Genomic DNA, 19468 nt, shown 5'->3' with positions numbered 1-19468 from the left:
CATCAGCAGATAGGTCTCAAAATCATATTAGGGTGGCTAATAAATGCTTTGAAAGTGTGACAAAGTTCAAATATTTGGGAACAGATCAAAATGATATTTCCAAGGAAATGAGAATAAATTCTGAAAATGCTTGCTAATTTTGTTTTTTATTAATTATTAACAATTTTACAAACTAAATTTACAACACGTGTTCAAAGTGGCGTCCTCCACATTCAATGCAGGCATTGCATCGGCGAACGAAACTCTGGCGCACCCTACAAATACCCCAGGAGCCTCACGGATCACGTCAGATACAGCAAGTATTCTGGCCAAAAGTTGTTCTGGGTCGTCCACCGGTGTCTCGTAAACGATGCTCTTGACATGCCCCCAAAAGTAGTAATCGAGAGGTGTCAAATTTGGGGAGCGGGCTGGCCATTCAACCGGCCCTCCGATCCCTATCCAACGCCTGGGATAGTGTGATTCAAAATTAAGCTAGTAGGAGAATAGCAAAGAACGATTATTTCAGCGATAAGTTATCAGACTTCCCTGCCTTCAATGGTCTCGACTGACTCAGGATAACTTCGGAGGACATGGATTCCTATTTGAAAGTTCTCTCAGAGTCCCTCTATACGCTCCTTCAGTTTAGCCCTAACCTTTTGAATCACCCTGTATAATAAGCACTATAGAACTTAATAACAAAAACATTAAGGAGATAAACTTATCTTAGCAAAAAATACATCAAAAAACACATTAACACACCACTAGGTAAACATGTGAGCTCAACGAATTTAATTTGTTCAGAAAACATTTTTTGATGGCCAATAGGAGGTATCTGTCGAAGATAATATGAACTAAAGTTTATGATATCTTGTGCTGCCATCTGGGAGCCTTGTTCGTAATTAAAACATCAGATTTAGCCAGGGACGACGGATCGGCCGGCTGGAGTCGATTGGGTTAAGTCGCCGTGTGTGCCGGGACCGCGCGCTGGAGGGGAAGGGTTGCCTGACTTCCAGGCTGCCTGGTCTGGATCTTTCAACATCTTGTGAGGGGGTATAAATAAAGTCGCATTCCTGGGTGCGGCCGATCGGTGAAGTATCATGCAGGTAGTAAGTTGGAGGTCACCGCGGCCGCAAGACCGCGAAGCGTTGAGCGTGTGATTAGTGTGTGGATCCCCATGTAAAAGTGTCGGATCGTATCCAAGTTAGCAGACTCCAAACAGCAAGGGTTGACAATAAAGGGCGTAAGAACCAGCCTACGTCACAGTATTTGATCCTTTCTTGCTTTCCTTCTGCCTTTCTAAGCGAGAAAGAAACGAATGTTACACATCAATGACTGTTATTTGTAATAACAATGAGTTATGCTAAATCAGACTAATGAGATCTGTACAAACCTGAGCTGCTTTCCTCATCCTTTGCCCTCACCCTGTTCTATCCACATTTGCAATGCAATTTAATGTGTGAAAATATTTCAAACTGCTTGGCACTGAACGATTCTTGCTTTTATCGTAAACAGCAAATCCTTTTCTAACTTCACGGAGCAGATTCCTTACTGAGAAGCTAAAAGTCGCTCCTTGTCTCTTATGGAAATAAAGGGTTAATTAAAAACAAAGTTGGCTTTTCACGTTCCTGGACTCTACCGTGGGACTGGTCGTTTAGTTTAATTCATGCTTTTTAAAGCACAAACATTGATACACGCTGAAATTTTCAGACAGAAGCTGCATTACACTGATCATCCGAATATTCAGTCGTCAGGTATCCATGAAATAATAACGTCATAAAGTTTTGTGAATTATTTATATGTGATTATTGATTTCTACACAAGGAAATGTAGGCCTCTAAGTCACTGAAGGACTTACGTAAAGTTCAAGATAGACTAAGATGTGGTTTTTAATCTTTAGCTACATTTCAGAAGCAGAATGCATAAAACGTAAATTTATGACAAGATATATCTTTACGTTCGCTGTGAAAAGTAATTCCAAATACACGGAAAGATGTTTCATTTCCTAAAGTAGTAAAATACCAAAGCAATTTAATTATAAAGATATCGCGATTTTAAAAATGAAATGAAGTATAATTTATGTTTCACTGATCTTGTTACAATGAAAATGTTTCAGCAGGTTCGTTTTGAGAAGTTTCATGATTTTGCTGTGACCTTGAAGCTTTCAATTTGGTGATGTCGATCACAGCTCTTTATAAATAGTAAAACTGCCCCGCTATACACCATGTAGGCGCTTGTGGGGAGAGGTGGCATAGCTCCTACTCATTCTTGACCTCTCCACTAGATGGGGTAGAGTTGTCATCATCACGTCCCGGCCGGCTTTACCCCCGGGAAGGAACCCCGGTACCCAATGGATAGGAGGCTGGGTGGGCCCCAGAACCGGTCTGGACGCAGAGGCTAGAGGAAAGATCCTCTGCCGCTGTCGGGGATCGAACCCCAGTCGTCTAGCCCGTAGCTAGTCACTATACTGACTGAGCTATCCCGTCTCCTCATAGCTCTTTACTTTTTTTTATATAAATTGCTCTGTTCAGATGGGAGAATTGTTTCGATGAGGGAAGTTTTATAGTTATTATACGATAGTAAAGAGATTTGTTTAGAATTGGATGAAGACAAAACTAAGAATATATTTGTATTATGTCGCCAGACTGCAGAATAATATCAGAATCTACATACGCCTATTAAATCTTTGTAAAATCTCATGAGATTTTCGACCGGTGCCAATCCAGCATCGTGAGGAAATTGGGGAGCTACAATGAGTAGCGTAATCCGGTCAGGAAAACTAGCAATGGCTGGGGGTTCGTCGTGCTGACCACACGTCACTCTGTATCTGGTTGGATGATCGTTCACCTCTGCTTAGGCATGTGAACGTGAGGCCAGCAGCCAGCTAGTCGGCTTGGCTCTCAGAGGGCTGTTACGCCACGGATTATTATTATTAAATCTTTGTAAAATTCGACGTGAAAATATTCCTATCCAAAATATCTAAGTTATTTTGCTATGTGACACGTATTAATTATATCGCCTGTTTCCTAGTGCAAGATGTGGATTGTATATTTCTGTTAGTTATTTCTCCGTTTGTATCATATTATCGTTTTGAAGCACGATTTGAAAGGTGGAGATAGTACGAACCTGTGGTTTGTCGGTCGGTATGTACCAACTGTACGACACGACACCGCAGAAGAGAGCCATCTTCTGAATCCAAATGCAACTACGTAATATTCGTAGCAAAAGTACGCGTCATTCATCAAAGATGTGTTCGTTCCGCCTTGGCGCCTGAATTAAACTATCAATATGAGGCAATGTTCATACACCAATAAACAACGTGTACAAAAATTATGATGTAATTTATTTCTCTTGCCTTCAATTAAGTCACTTTACAGTTCGTAGTGTTTATTGAGTAGATGATAGTTGCTTACATGGTAAAGAAATTCCTCGTACTGTATAAAACCCAGATATCCATTACTTTGTTGATAAGAGTTTTCCAAACCCATTAAATCCTATTTTGAGTTAGATTAATTAAATTTACTCTCTAACATTTTATTTTGACGTAAATACGTCTATACGGAAGGGTCATTCGGCAAAACAGCGTTAGGAAAATGTGTAAGATCCATACCAAAAATGTGTAAATATGGACCATCAATGGTCAGCTTTTATAAGAACTGCGTGCATAACAATGCTTTACTCCTTTACATAAGAAACTAATTGTTGCGTCATCTGTTTATTCGGCATTGTTATTTTTCATTACTGCTGTCAAGAATCCGCTTTCGTTATTGCGGAAAGAGCTGAGCTGCCAATCGCTTGTAGAAAAAGTGCGTCGTAGAGAAGATAATTTTGTGCTGGTAAAAACGTTTTAGAATATCACAATTACTTATCTTATATAAGAATTATTAAGAAATCTGTGAAACTGCCTTCCACTCTCTCCATTTTAGTTTTGATTAAATTGGTCATTGCGGTGGACATCGTGGTCTCTTACAAGTGAACAAAGTCTGAGGTAAGGGATTCCTATTTATTATTAATGTTAATTACATTTAATGTTTTCGTCTGCATTTGTGAACTCGTATAAGAGAATTAGGCTCGTCTTCTTTTGACGTAAATACGTCTATACGGAAGGGTCATTCGGCAAAAACAGCGTTAGTTACGAAGACGTGTAAGATCCAGCGCCGAGTCACCTTTAAATGTTGAGGGAATATATTTATTGCCTAAATATAATTTAAACACAAAGACGTATTTGCGTCAGATTCTCCGGAACTGTGGATTCACTGTCAATTTTTTTACTGAAGAAACAATAATTGTTACGTCATAGTTTTGGCCAACATTGTCATATTTTATTGATATTTATTGACGTCAACAATCGCTTTTCGTTACTGTGGAAACAAATGGGTTTGGAATCGCTTTTGGAAAAAGTGCGTCGTACACAAGATACTTTTGTGCAGTTTAAAACCTTTGAAAATAATCCAATACACACATTTTATAAGAATTATTACTGCATTTCGTTATCATCGGTTGTTCTTGAGATATAATCTGTGGAAACTTTATAAAAAAGATACAACTATGACCACCAGATGACAGCACCTGAATCGCCTGCAATATTCTTATTTATTCCTTCTATATATTTACTTCCTGGCTTTCCTCATATGTCTATTTGTTATTACAGCTTGTAGTTTCTCGACTCTACAATCCAGTTGTAGGTTTTCGCCGCCTCCTTTTCGGAGGTTTCTTGGTCTTAAAGTAGTGAGTAACCAGCCCACTGACTCTGCACAATTTCTACTCAATCCCGATTTGACTGCCAGAGCCATCTAGTGATGAATCAGGAGAGACTTGGGCGAGAAATGGCCGCTGAATTTTGCTTACGAAACATGTCGTATCATGCTCCTAAGTTTGTTTTACAGCTTGTAGGAAATTCTTTCACGGTCACGTGCATTTCAACACAGTGACAATATCAACTAATCACTGAGGCAAGCTCGAACTCGTATTGTTGGACTTCCCCATTGTTGATAATGCGACCCGTTGCTAGGCATAATAAATAAACGACAAATATTTGTTTTGTTGCAGTCAGAAGAAGCATAGACGTGCAAAGTCTAGATTAATAGAAAAATGATTGCGAGTACAACGAATTATAATGTGAAAGAACAAGAACCTGCAGCTGATGGAATTCAATTGCACGATATGGAGCGTTTTTCTGCAATGGTTATGTGTGAAATTAAATCTCCAGTTGACCAAGGGAGCAGCCCGCCAGACTCTGTCGGTACAGAAGGCCACACGTCAGAATCTTCTGGAAACAGACAAAAGGGTTCTTTGCAAGGTAAAGTTAATTTCCAATTGCTTATTGTTGAAAATTCTTTGTATTCAGTCAGAATTAGATCAATTACTTAAACTCAATTTAATGTTCATACTATCAACCGAATATAACAACATTCTATAAAACTGGTAAGTTCAGTCCACTTACCCATTCTTAAAATAAAGATGCATTAAATTTATAACAGAATTTGGTCATGATGTATTATTGTAACTAACATCAGGGCTATGGAGTCGGAGTTGGTAAAAATGTACCGACTCCGACCTCGATATAAATCTTAATAACACCTCACGCTTAGGGAGATTCAACGACGCATTGAGCCACGTGGTGTGGGAATAATCCTTTGTAACTTTGGCTCCGATACCTTAAGAATACAAACTGTCTACAGATCAACCGATTTCTGCGATAGCAATTAGACGTATATTTAAATATAGGTTATAAGTCTAAAAAGTAGCCTGATGATTCACGTGGTGGTGATGAAATCTCTTAAGGTACCATTTACCATTTTAGTAGGTTTACCATTATTAATACATACTGAGGTTTTATGAAGGAATCGGAGGTTTTAGTTCCGACTCCACAGCCCTGATTAATATGGTACCTCAAGAACATACGTTTTGCTAATACCAAATTCCAAAGACACATGAAATCAAGGCATGTCTTATAGATTTTTTATCCGATACAGTGCACAAAGCCCAATAAATATGCCTATAATAATTTTCAGTACTGATACGAAGTTCTTTGTGTTTAAGGAATGAAGCAGGAGTTAATTCCATATATAAAAACTAACAAGGGGCTCATATCCAATCGCACAGAATGCAAAATGTACTTTATCTTCCTCTTCGTAGTGATAATAGGTAAGTAAATTTTGACTCACATGATATTACCAGCAGTACAGTGTAACTGATACTCAGACAGGGTGCTACTACCAAGAGTGTTTAATAAAACAGGTACTTGTACTGCCTACAAAGTCAAGTCCTATTTTCGTTTTTATGTTATTATGTACAAATAGGATCATTTACCCACTCTCATTACGTAACATTAGCACCTCGTGAGCGCTGCTTTATCAGAATGTGGATTTAACAGGAAAGGAAAACTGTAGTCAAATTTGGAATTCATAACTAACTAGATGGCTTAGGGAACCCGAAGGTTCATCACCGAATTAACCAAAGCCCTCCACCGGACCCTGTCCTTGGCCAACAAAATCCAATCTCCTTCAACTCCTATCTCCCATAGATCCCGCCTGACATTATCCTCCCATCTACGTCTAGGTCTCCCCAGCGGTCTCTTCCCCTCAGGCTTCCCAGATAGTGGACCCAACCAACCAGATGGCTTACGGAACTCGAAGGTTCATCACCGAATTAACCAAAGCCCTCCACCGGACCCTGTCCTTGGCCAACAAAATCCAGTCTCCTTCAACTCCTATCTCCCATAGATCCCGCCTGATATTATCCTCCCATCTACGTCTAGGTCTCCCCAGCGGTCTCTTTCCCTCAGGCTTCCCAACCAATACCCGGTGCACATCTCTTGTCCCATCCATGCGTGCTACATGCCCCGCCCATCTCATTCTTCTCGACTTAATCACCCTGACAATACTGGGGGAGGAGTACAAATTTTTAAGCTCGTCATTATGCAGTTTTCTCCATGTCCCATCGTCTTCTCTCCTAGCCCCAAATATTGGAATATATAAACATTAAAACAAATTCTCTGTGATTTGGATTGTTCACTCATCTTGATATTCATTTAATTAAGATACATATGAACTCTTGATTAACTAAACAATGGTACAAATACTACATGTTGCAGAATCATAAATTCCATAATTGATGAAGGTAATCAATGGTACAGATGTTAAATTTATAGGGAATAGAGTAAAACGCCCTATTATTGGCACCCCTCCAGTTATTGGCACTCTGTTATTGAGCCTGCGATATTAAGCAGTGTAAGCAGTTGGCGACTCTGTTTCACAGATATTGGGAACGAGCAGCGTTTGCTTAGTATGAGTCAGTTGTTTCAGCCGCGAGTCGTAATTTGTTTAATGACTGTCTGCCAGAATGTCAAGTGTTGCACATATTATTGGGGTTTAATTAAGTTGATTGTTGTTTATTAATATACCGATTAACTTACATTGTTTATGTATATATATTCAATATGTGCATACTCTAGTGAGTGCTATAATGAAATATGAAACCCCTAACCTCAATCGACACAATTTTTAAGGCGCCAGTTTGGTATTGATAAAACTGTAATTTCCAGTTATTGGCATGAATGCCAATGCGGTGGATTTCTCAAAGTGTATTGCGAAGAATGGTCAAAAAGTCAATGTCAACATCACATCATTGAAGATACAACCACTTCCATATGATGATTTCTGCGGAATTGTGGGAGAAACTCGAATTTAAAAATTTAAAATCATAAAACAAATTGTAGAAGGCGAAGAACATGGGGAGGATTTCTTTGTTCTCTACAGACTGTGGGAGCATTATCAACAGAGACGAGAAGAAACAAATAAGCAAGGCAATGGCTTGGATGAGGACGCATAAATTAGAAACAGACAATCAGACTCTGCCAATAAATGGAGAAAGTGTGCCAATATCTGAGATTTTCTTATGTGTTATTCACAATTTCTTTCCAGCCAGCTAGATGTATTTCTGCACTCTGTTACTGGTGGAATATATTGTTTCACTGCTCATATAACTCTGGTAATTTTAACCAAAAGTTCAATAAAAGATGAATGGACAATTTATATGTTTTCTCAATCAACGTGCTTTAAGTGCCAATAACTGGTTGGTTTACCCTACACTGTTTTTCTTTTCTATTAATACATAAGACAAATAATTTCCCAAATGAAAGTTATAGACCTTCACGAGTTACATATTTTACACCAGTTTCCCTAAGCCTTCTTTGAGAAATGTGATTTCCTGGTAAACATTTAGACATGCCATGTGTTGTATTTGCCACAGCCCGGAATTATGAAAAAGATTCAGTGCATGTATTCCAATTGAAAAAGTGAGAAAGTCATAATTTTATTTAAACGATGATTAAAGTCTGTAATTGTTTAAATAACACGCTTCTCTTAATTTCTCTGTCTTTTCCTGTGATCTAAATTCTACCCATTCGAATTGTTCATATTTCTTCGAAATATCACTTTATTTTTTCAGGAATATTTGGGAGTACATCCAACATGGCATTTTGGTGCAGAGAACATCTGGATGATTTGTTTGTGAACACTAAGTTTCAAGATGGTATTAAAGAAAGAACCTTCAAAAACTTATCAACCATAACTCAATTCTGGAAGGTATGAATTTAAGATAAATATGTGATTGGGATATACATAAATGCTGTAATGTGGAGATAATGAAGTAATTCAAAAAACTCACTTGCTACCGTGTAATTAACTGATTAAGCAGTCGACAACATTACTATAAAAAAAGTTATCCAACAGTACAAGACATTTTCTATTATGTCACCAGAAGGTTAATTAACATCACTTTCAAGTCAGTATCCATACAACTAAATCCAGCCTGGTGCTCCGAACTGGTCTCTTTCCATCAAATCTTCCAAATAAAATTTTGTATGAATTCCATCTTTCTGCATACTTTTTGTATGGCCTGCCAATCTCAGTCTTCCAGATTTAATCACCCTGACAGCATTATGCAACACTTCCTATTTTTATAATATTTCTATCTTGCTGCAAAGAAATAGTATAAATTTTAATCTTCAGTTTTTGGCTGTGGCTTATTATTACAAATATTAACAACTGCTGTCTATATTCAAGATGAAATAAATATCACATTTTATTAGGGACTGAAAATTTGTACTATTTACCCCCCAGCACTGTGTGCATGAGAAAACCATGAAAGACTAAATGGAGAAGAAAACTAATGTTCAAAAAACAGAAATATGTTCATAATTTTGATCGAAAAATCTCAAGGGAAGAGATCACATGGAAAACACTGGCATATATAAAAGAACACTATTAAAATGGGTCTTGGAAACAGGCAGGCATTTCTCAGCAGGACAATACCTATTTAAAAACGATCATTGATCATCTGAGTAACTGCATATCAACTGCTCTAAGAATAATATGTATCATAAAGAGTTAGTGACTGATAATTCATATTTAGATAATGGTTTCAGAATGCACTGCATTTTACAGTCGATATATAACTTACGATCTTTCTGTTTACATGCGATTAATTATTTTTGTTTTTAGTTCGCAGAAACTGTAATGATCGACAGTATGTACCGGAACTTCCAAGATGATACGCATCAAGCATTTGGGTGTATGTTGCAAGATATTAAGCTGGTTGGAGCACCTCGCTTACGACAGGTAGGTACATTTTCCTTTATAACAAAATAAAATAAAGTGAAATAAAGTTAGCATTCTATTGATAATACATGATTTATGATTTATAAATCAATCTGAATTTTCTAATTGTGAATATAAAAACATTATAGAGAATTTAGTAATGACAATATACGTTCATATTAACTGTTTCATCATACAGCATGTCTAATGAATAGGTGTCACGTTTCTAAAGCATAGGACCTTTGTGTGTATTGGAGTAACTAGAATGCAAGTAAAATTTTATTGTCTACAGGTAAAAGGGAGAAATGGTTCATGCATAGTACGTGAAGCATTTCAACGATCATACCGAGCATGTCATGACTTATATTCACCTGCGAAGGAAGATAAAGAACCATTTGGGCCAGGAATCGGAACAGCGTAAGTTTTCAATTAACATTTTCAACAGACAACTTTATTGATATAAATAAAAATATTCCCTTTATATTTATAGGAGAACATATTAAAGATATGGCAAATACCACACAGCTGCCTCTATGAAAGTGCTTGGAGATTTGTAACTGTTATCAGCAGATAAATTTGGTTTATTTTACAAGACGCTCCATCAATGTCCATGTAGTACAACATAGTTTTCTGATTTCTTTTAGGACTTCTCCAAGAAAGTAATACTACAGTGTGTGTGTATTATGTAGTTAATCCACACAAAAATTCTAAAGCTTGCAGACAAACATTTAAAGCTGAAAAATGGTTATTCACAAGAGAATTATCCTTTGACCTTCCTGCCACCTGATATGCTTGTATCAGATGGCAAAGTTTATACTAACTGGAGGTTCATCCATTTGCAAGGATGAACCATTCTTCCTTACTTTTTTGAATAACCTCTAAACGCAGACGTACACACAAAGAACTAATATTTCTGTGTTTGTATATTGGAATTAAAACAAACAGACTAATTTACTGTTTCTGACTACAGGTGGACTTATTCCACTGCAGAAGAACTGCGTGGTTCCAGTTATCGAGGAAGATTCTCAACATATAGTGGCGGAGGATATTATGAAGATCTGTCACTCAACCGTAGCGAAACCATTGAGAAATTGCTTACCTTGAGGAATAATCAGTGGATTACAAGAGGAACATGTGCCATTTTCCTTGACTTAACTCTCTATAGTGCAAATATCAGTACAATCTTTATTGTGAAGTAAGTTCTCACTTTCAAATTCTTATCTTTATCACAGATATTTATATTTTCTATGTAATGTATTTTACCACCAGGAGAGTCGAGGAGAATCATGTAGGGCTGGAAATGAATGATCTGAAATCAGGTGTTGTCTGCATCAATTTACTTGGCATCTGCTCTCAATAGAAGTGATTTTGGTTCAGCTTAATATTGGGAAGTCTGAGGGGAAGAGACCACTGGGGAGACCTAGACGTAGATGGGAGGATAATATCAGGGGGGGGTCTGTGGGAGATAGGAGTTGAAGGAGACTGCATTTTGTTGGCCCAGGACAGGGTCCGGTGGAGGGCTTTAGTTAATTCGGTGATGAACCTTCTGGTTCGGTCAGCCATCTAGTTAATTAACATGGCCCCAATTCACAAAATGCTTCTTGACTAGTATATTGTTGCCCCATTGCTGCACATGAATGGTACTTACACTGCATATATCAATGAGGAATGTTATTTTGGACAGTAGAACTTATCAGGGTACGCAAAAAGCATGTCATACTAACCTTACTCCCTCATGGACCCAAGTCTGCTATAAGCGGAGTTAAATGACACACATAACATACATATAGGCTGTTTACAGGCTAACAAGAAACTAGTCTACAAGTCAATATAAATACATATAAAACTGAGCACATAAGAAGATGTGCAACACAGTCATAATTATGTTGAATATCTTTAATATTAACCATTTTATGCATCCTTTCGATAACCTGCATAACAGGACAATCATGTCTATCCACGTATTAAAACCAAATATCTGGCAAATTTAATTTAAATTTATATCATATGATGTAACTTCTGTTTTCCATGAATATCATATCAAATGCTATACCAGTTTTCCAAAAATGGCTCACCGTACGAAAATAATGATACAGAACATAAAATATAGATCTCATTCGGATCTTCTGTTTTAATTTGAAACATTTTTGAATACAGTAAATATTTAATTAAAAACAAGGCAAAACAAATTATGACTCTATAATGTGACATCTGTGGTGTGAAATTTCCTGCAATGGATCTCCAATGAATGAACATCTAGACCAGTGAGGTAAAAGTAAAGTAAAGTTTGTCCCACTATACGCCATGTAGGCGTTTGGGGTGAGTGGAGGTATACCAGTGAGGTACTAAGAATAATCAGCCCCATGAAACAAAGTCTTTCTTGATAAGCTAATAGTTGCTTAGCTACTTAAGAAATTTCCTGCCATTTATGGAACACTGTGTATTTTTCATTCATTAATTTATTTTAAGTCCCATATTATCATCATCAGTCCGGCTTTCAATGTTGAAAGTTGATGACCCATCATTAGACACGTTCCACAATCTGTCTCCATCGGTCCCGATCTTCTACCTCTCTGAGTAGGCCAAGTGACAGATTCAATTTCTCTTCCACCTGGTCCACCATCGCCTTGGGGATCTTCCGCTCCATCTTTACCCTTCAACCTTTCCCTGGACAATAATTTTTTCCAGGCTATCATCCTGTCGCCTTACAATATGCCCAAAGAACTGTAGGATTCGCTGATAGCATATGGAGGACAGTCTCTTCTGTACATTGAGTTCGCTGAGTATCGAGTTACTGGTTCTTTTCTCCATCCACGATACTCTCAGCATCCTCCTGTATGCCCACATCTCAAAAAAATCAATTCTTCTTCTGTCTACTGACTTAATTATCCATGTTTCTGCACCAGACAGAAAAATTGGAAACACCAGAGTCTTCAACAGTCTCAGTTTAGTGCGTCTACTTATATTGCGACCCTTCCAAATGACAATCAGCTTTGATGCAGCATCTCTAGCTATTACTATTTGTTAGTGCCACCCAAGAGTACAGCTTAACCAATTGGTGATTACTGAACTTCTTATGTCTTTATTAACAGGCTTGTTTTTGAGAACACACCAAGAGGACTCTTAACATCATATGACTGCAAGATAGTGAAGCTACATCAACTTGTGACCTCATATGACTTCGTTGTCGCAGTCTGTGAACTCATGTTCGTAGCGTTCATATTTTTGTTCACCGCAAAAAAGAGAGTGGATGTTATGGTCTTCAAACGCAAATGCATGGAGTCTGTATGGGATGGTTTTGGTCTGGCTATTCTTATGGTAAGATTCTCTACTCTGACTTGAGATAATATAGATTAAATAAAAGTAGTATTGCCTTGAACCAGTTCATATTGACATTAATATTTAAGATATAAGAAGTATATTTCTAATAATATTGTCAGGGTGATTAAGTCGAGAAGAATGAGATGTGCTGGGCATGTAGCGCACATGGATGGGACAAGAGGTGTGCACCGGGTATTGGTTTTGAAGCCTGAAGGGAAAGAGACCGCTGGGGAGACCTAGACGTAGATGGGAGGATAACGTCAGGCGGGATCTATGGGAGATAGGAGTTGAAGGAGACTGGATTTTGTTGGTCCAGGACAGTGTCTGGTGGAGGGCTTTGGTTAATTCGGTGGTGAACCTTCGGGTTCCATAAGCCATCTAGTTAGTTAGTTAGTTATTAAACTTAGAATAAATAGGCATGCGCTGCTTCCTACCCAATTTCTTTTCATCCTGTTCATTGTTCAGTTACTCATGCTTTTGGATAAGTTAAATAACAATTAAATAACCTACAGGGTAATTTTTCAATGGGCATTTCTGCTTGAATGAAGTCTAATGCACTTAATTCTTTCAGCGATTGTAATTTGATTGTGTTCTTTCTTCCCCAGCTTGGCTATCCTATTATATGCTTCAGAATCTATAGCTATGTGGTTATTGAACCACAAATAATTCAAAATATTTCAGAGGAGAAGTTTTCAAACTTTGACTCATATAATTGGTATGAAGAATATTACAACTTTGGAGTTGTTTGTCTGTTCACTTGCGCATGGCCCATGATTTTCAAATATGCCGGTGTAAGAGAATTCGCCAGTTTGCTTTGCAGGGTAAGTGCATATCTAATTTTGTTATTCTGCAGTTTTGGTACGATTTCTAATTGATGCTGATTTATAAAGTTGTTACCAGATTCTAATGAGATGATACTGATAAAACGTCATAAACACAGTGCTATTTTATGCTTTTCCTTTTTATTTTACAGTACTCCATGGAGATGTTTACAGTTTTATTTATCTTCTTCATTATTATTGCCACATACATTCGGATGATATGTGTACCGTAATGAACACAGGTATGTTTCTATGTCTGTATATATATATATATGGGCATGTACATATGTGTGGATGTGTATATAAATGTGTTATGTAGGATTTGAGGTTTTCACAGCGGTGAGTAAAAAGACTGCTGTCTTCTGGGTTGTTGCACCATCATCAGTGCGATTCATCGCCCTGATGACGGAGGCAGTATGACCTCTGAAACGTTGGTTAACATCAACCGGACTACACAGCGCAACAACCCAGAAGACGGATATCTTCATAGGATAGTTTGTTTAAACTACGCATCCAGAAATGTTCAACTTGGTCAGTTTACACTAGTGTGAAGGTGTGTATGATAAAAATCAACCTTGAATTATTTAAACCTAAGAAAATTCTCGATACTTGTGGGTTATCGGGACACATCGCTTTCAAAATAAGTTAGGTTAGGTCAATGTGTGTGGATAAATGACATATACTTGAAAGTTAATATATTTTATTTCAATAAAAGACAATTAACCTAACCTAACCTATTTTTAAAGTGATGTGTCCCGATAACCCACAAGTACCAAATTCTCAAAAATGAATAAAAATGTTCAACACAACTAACACCAAAGCCCACAATGAATATGCTTATCGACTCCTTATGGTCTCCCATCACAACACCCAATCTCTTCAAGATCAATCTTATGTTAGGCTTGCATCTTCTCATTCTTCAAAGTTGTTGCTTTCCAAAAGTTTTCAACAAGAAAATTTTGCATGCATTTGACTCCTCTAAGTTATATCTTCAGGTCACAATAACATCCTACTGTCTACCGGCCAGGATAAAATCCCTGTGGTGGGAAGTCGTTTCTGGTGTGGTGCAGGGGGAATGTTTACTATCAAGTGGACTCGAGGGCTGCTATTGGTGGGAAGTGTGACACGCCAGAGTTTTACGCTACTACACAGACTGAAAACATCAAGCAGTTGAGAGTAGCGTGTATTGAGTGCGTCTGTACTGTGTTCTGTGGGCGTTGCGATAATATTCTAGATTAAATCTCTGTGCCTCTGTGAGGTAATCTTAAAGCTGTACCCATTAGAACACATGAAATCTGTTGTCTGTTGTTCATTCAGTGGTTGTGGAACGAATGCTTTTAGGATGGGTCGTCACTCACCATGAAATCTTGCGCATGCACATGTATCAAATTCCTACCAGGAATTTTATCCTGGTCGGTGGACAGTAGATTTCAGCATCCTGACAACAGTAACCAGGACTACTTACCCTTGAGACTTTGAATCTGACAGGCTCCGCTCACTACTCATTTCGATTCGACTCCAAAGTACTTTCAACAACAGTTCAACTTCCTTACCACTGTATCTGCACAGACTGATTATAGATTCTCATTATTGTATCTGACAAGGACATAATTTTAAATAAAATTTAAACCAAGTTTTAACATTGACAACACAGCATTTCCCTCTTACAATAACAAACAGCGTGTGCTTGTACAGAACACAATAAAATAAATGAACAATAAGAAAATGCAAGAAATGTAGTGGTGACCAATTAGTACAACCAATTTCAAATCTAGTACCCTTAATAATTTACTGATTCTTTAATCACAGGTTAAAGATTTCCGAACATTTTCGACGACTGTCTCAACACTTTGAAAAATTGATGTCGAAACTGGGATATGAAAGGAAGAATGGTGGGGAAGATAATAATCCAGATAATGACAAATAGGGGAGACCAGGGCAGAATGGGGAAACGGGGCAGAACAGGGTATCAGAGTTATTGACGTAAATACGTCTATACGTAATGGTCATTCGGCAAAAAAGCGTAACGAAGATGTGTAAGATCCATACCAACAATGGTCAGCTTCCAACTTTTTCCCTCTTTTATTCGTTACATAGGACAATATTACAAATAGAATACATGGGGATTTGAAACCAGAACAGGACCAACGCCTAAGATACATCGTAAAGGAGCAAAACTTTCCAGCATTTGATATAAATCAAGTCAAGAATATGAAATCCAAATTTAACTGTATAAATGAAACAATGGAGGTTAGGGCTATAGAAAGAGAACTATGTGAAAAACTTAGGAATGAAAATGATATTGAAGATATGATACAAGACTTTTTCAGTTGCATCAAATCTGCATGCAATACAGCATTTAGATTTAAATCGGCGAAGGAAGTGACCAAAGGAAGAACGGTCCCTTGGTGGACAAATAGGTTGACTATACTACATAAGAAGGTAAATGCAATGAGAAGAAGGTATCAAAGAACGATGAACAATGCAAATCTACGACAACAAAGAAAAATCCAATACCAAGAAGAGAAATGCCACTATCAGTCCAGACTTCAAGAAGAGAAAATGAAATCATGGAGAAAATTCTGTACTATAACTGATGGATTCAATCCATGGAATGCTGTATATAAAATCGCAGCCGGCAAAATTAGAAACAGAACTAGCCTGTCTACACTTCAGACACAAGATGGATCTAACACAAAGGATATGGAAAGTACAATAAAACATATCATGGATTATTTTGTACCTGAGGACAGTGAAGAAACTGATAGCGAATACCACTCAGAGATTACAAAACAAGTGATGGAACCGCCAGAAGAACCAAATGATAAAGGATTCACCCAAGAAGAAATACTAGCCGTGCTCAAAAAATTTAATCCTAAAAAGTCACCTGGAGAAGATGGGATAACGAGTGACATACTTCTGCAAGTATTTGGACACCTCCCATTATTTGTAATAGAACTATATAATTCATGCTTGACTAATGGATATTTTCCAAAAATTTGGAAAAAATCAATAATAATTCCCATCATTAAACCAGGCAAAGAAAATAGTAAGGAAATGTCAAAATACAGACCGATTAGTCTGCTAAATGTTGCTGGCAAAGTGTTGGAGAAATTACTTATTGACAGAATCTTTCACCACATGTACGCAAATAATTTGTTGAATAGTAATCAATATGGGTTTACCCCTCAAGTGGGAACAATAGACGCAGTTTCGGCAGTTAAAAACTTCATTGAGAAAAATTACACAAAAAGAACAGTGTTGTCCTAGTGAGTCTTGACGTAAGAGGAGTGTTCGACGCGGCCTGGTGGCCAAGTATCCTCCTTAATTTGAAAGAGCTTAGATGCCCATAGAATTTGTATGAGTTATCACAACATTATTTTAGCCACAGATCTGCAACATTCTCAGTCAATACATACGAAGTTATGAAACAGGTCGGCAAAAGCTGCCCGCAAGGCTCCTGTAGCGGACCTGGCTTCTGGAACATAATGTATAACTCACTCCTCAACCTGAACTTTTCAGACCACTCTCTGGTCATTGCATTTTCTGATGATCTAATAATTCTATCAAATGGCACGAGCGATACGGAAGCAGAAAATTATGCCAATGCAGATGTTAGAAGAATATAAATGTGGGCAAAAAATAACAAAGTACAATTTAATGATAGCAAGTCTATGACCTTGCTGATTACAAAGAAAAGGAAATCTGCAAATAAACAAATTAATATTTACGTAAACTATAAACGAATTAAACAAGTCAAAGAAATAAAATACCTGGGAATACATTTGAATAGCAAATTCAATTTTGACAAACATATAGAGAGTATAACAGAAAAGACTATTCAACTTATACATATGCTGACAATAGCAGTAAAGCTACAGTGGGGTTTAGGTCATAAAGCTTTGAGAACAATGTACAAAGGAGCTGTTATACCTTTGCTGACATATGGAGCTTCTGATTGGGAAGAAGGCCTACAGAAAAAGAAGAATATATTTAAACTACAGAGAGCACAAAGGCTGATTAATATTAAAATAGCGAAAGCCTACAGAACACTATCATATGAAGCCTCATGTGTCGTTGCCGGGGTTAAGCCTATCTGCATTACTATCGAAGAAGCAGTGCAGATATATAAAACTACACACGGACTGAAAGATGACTCTACCGAGTACGAAGCACCATTAAACAAGAAGGAATGGCCTCATCCTGCGGAGAGAATAACTCTTGATGAAGTGAAAGACTTCAATTAACACACTGTGGAAATCTATACAGATGGAAGTAAACACCAGGGAAAGGTGAGTGCTGCCGCTGTTATCTTCAAAAATGGAGAACTAATTCATAGCTTAAAAACCAAGTTACCCGATCATTGCTCAAACAATCAAGCTGAGCAGATCGGAATTCTAGAGGCCTTGGATGCAGTAACAACTTTAAGGGACATCAGCATTGTAGAAAGAATAGTAGCGGCGTACACAGATAGTCAAGTTTCTCTCGATCTACTAAAAAACAACTTCAAACACGGCTTCATAATATCTAAGATAAGAAATAGATTAAGGAATCTCAAAGATCAAAATTGGACTATTCATTTTGGGTGGATCAAAGACCCATGGGAATTTTCGGTAATGAAATAGCAGACAGATTAGCGAAGGCAGCAGCAGAAGATGGTGGAAATGTAGTATATGCAAAGAAGCCTAAAAGTACAGTTATTAAAGAAACAAAGGAAGAAGGGATTATAAAATGGCAAAATGAGTGGAACACCACCAATAAAGGAGCAGTGTGCAAGAAATTCTTCCCATCAGTGTGACAAAGAATGAAGCTAAATATTGAAATAAGTCCCAAACTGACAGCAATAATGACTGGACATGACAAAAACAAATCATATCTACACAGGTTTGGGATCATTGACGACCCAAGATGCTAATGTCTGAAAGCAGCACAAACAGTGGATTACCTCATCTATGACTGCGAAAAACTACAACAACCAAGGCGTAAATTAATAGATGCAATAGCCAAGAATGGTGGCACATGGCCAGTGTTGCATGAAGCAATTGTTCAAAAATATTTAGGTCATTTTAATACATTCATTAAATCCATTGATTATAATGCAGTTTAGCACAGGAACATAGGAGCAAACGGTGACAATGGATCATGATATTAGAGTTGTGTAATCTGTTAACGTGCTATATATTAATGCATGTAATATCGCAATCTTGTAATGGGGCATTCTGAATGAATGATTAAGTAAAAAAAAAATGGTCAGCTTGCGTGCATTGTTTTTACCTAAGAAACTAATTGTTACGTCATCTGTTTATACAGCATTGTTTTGTTACATTACTGCCGTCAACAATCCGCTTTCGTTAAATAATATTATTATACAATGCTAATGTATTTACCTTGTGTTCAGTTTCCAAAATGGCTGATTGCTTGCAACATACAATACTGTATAGGAAATGTTATATTTTGAAAAGAATATTAGTTTAAATAAAGTTAGGCGAACACCTAACCTAACTTTCATTTTAGATACAAAGTATTAAATACAATATTCTTGTAATAAAGTAATTTTATTTTACTTTTTAAATAACCATTATTTCAAATACAACTTACACATTCTGAATTTTCGACATGTTAATTTCTGTAATTTTAGTATTCATAACATCAGCTGTACTGTAATCACACGTAAACAGACAGTCAATCATATTCGCAGTAGCATCACTGTGTACCACCACAGTCAATGTTACCAATGAGCTAAATCAC

At 37.3% G+C, this 19468-nt stretch overlaps 1 protein-coding gene across 5 annotated transcripts; it reads left to right on the top strand.

The window, feature by feature from the left end:
• The first annotated feature begins 3732 nt into the window (after positions 1 to 3732).
• On the top strand, positions 3733 to 19283 carry LOC110829140 (polycystin-2-like protein 1). 5 transcript variants are annotated; one of them, XM_087345838.1, is made up of 11 exons: positions 3733 to 3964; positions 5026 to 5275; positions 6019 to 6123; positions 8428 to 8564; positions 9483 to 9599; positions 9871 to 9995; positions 10549 to 10773; positions 12671 to 12896; positions 13505 to 13720; positions 13873 to 13962; positions 15530 to 19283. In XM_087345838.1, the coding sequence occupies exons 2-10, from the start codon at positions 5068 to 5070 to the stop codon at positions 13951 to 13953; spliced, it is 1440 nt and encodes a 479-aa protein (XP_087201964.1). In that variant the 5' UTR covers positions 3733 to 3964; positions 5026 to 5067; the 3' UTR covers positions 13954 to 13962; positions 15530 to 19283. The 5 variants fall into 5 exon arrangements, with proteins under 5 accessions (XP_087201964.1, XP_087201963.1, XP_087201962.1 ...); XM_087345837.1 differs by lacking the exon at positions 15530 to 19283 and adding an exon at positions 14716 to 14840; XM_087345836.1 differs by lacking the exon at positions 15530 to 19283 and having other exon boundaries at positions 3741 to 3812; positions 3903 to 3964; positions 13873 to 14533.
• The last annotated feature ends 185 nt before the right edge of the window (positions 19284 to 19468 follow it).

The sequence above is a fragment of the Zootermopsis nevadensis genome, unplaced genomic scaffold (genome assembly GCF_977971745.1).
Source record: "Zootermopsis nevadensis isolate Lab colony 2312 unplaced genomic scaffold, Znev_1.0 Znev_ptg000009l, whole genome shotgun sequence".
NCBI classification, from domain to species: domain Eukaryota; kingdom Metazoa; phylum Arthropoda; class Insecta; order Blattodea; family Termopsidae; genus Zootermopsis; species Zootermopsis nevadensis.
Note: the sequence above shows the minus strand (reverse complement) of the source record. Positions and strands in the feature narration are given on the sequence as shown.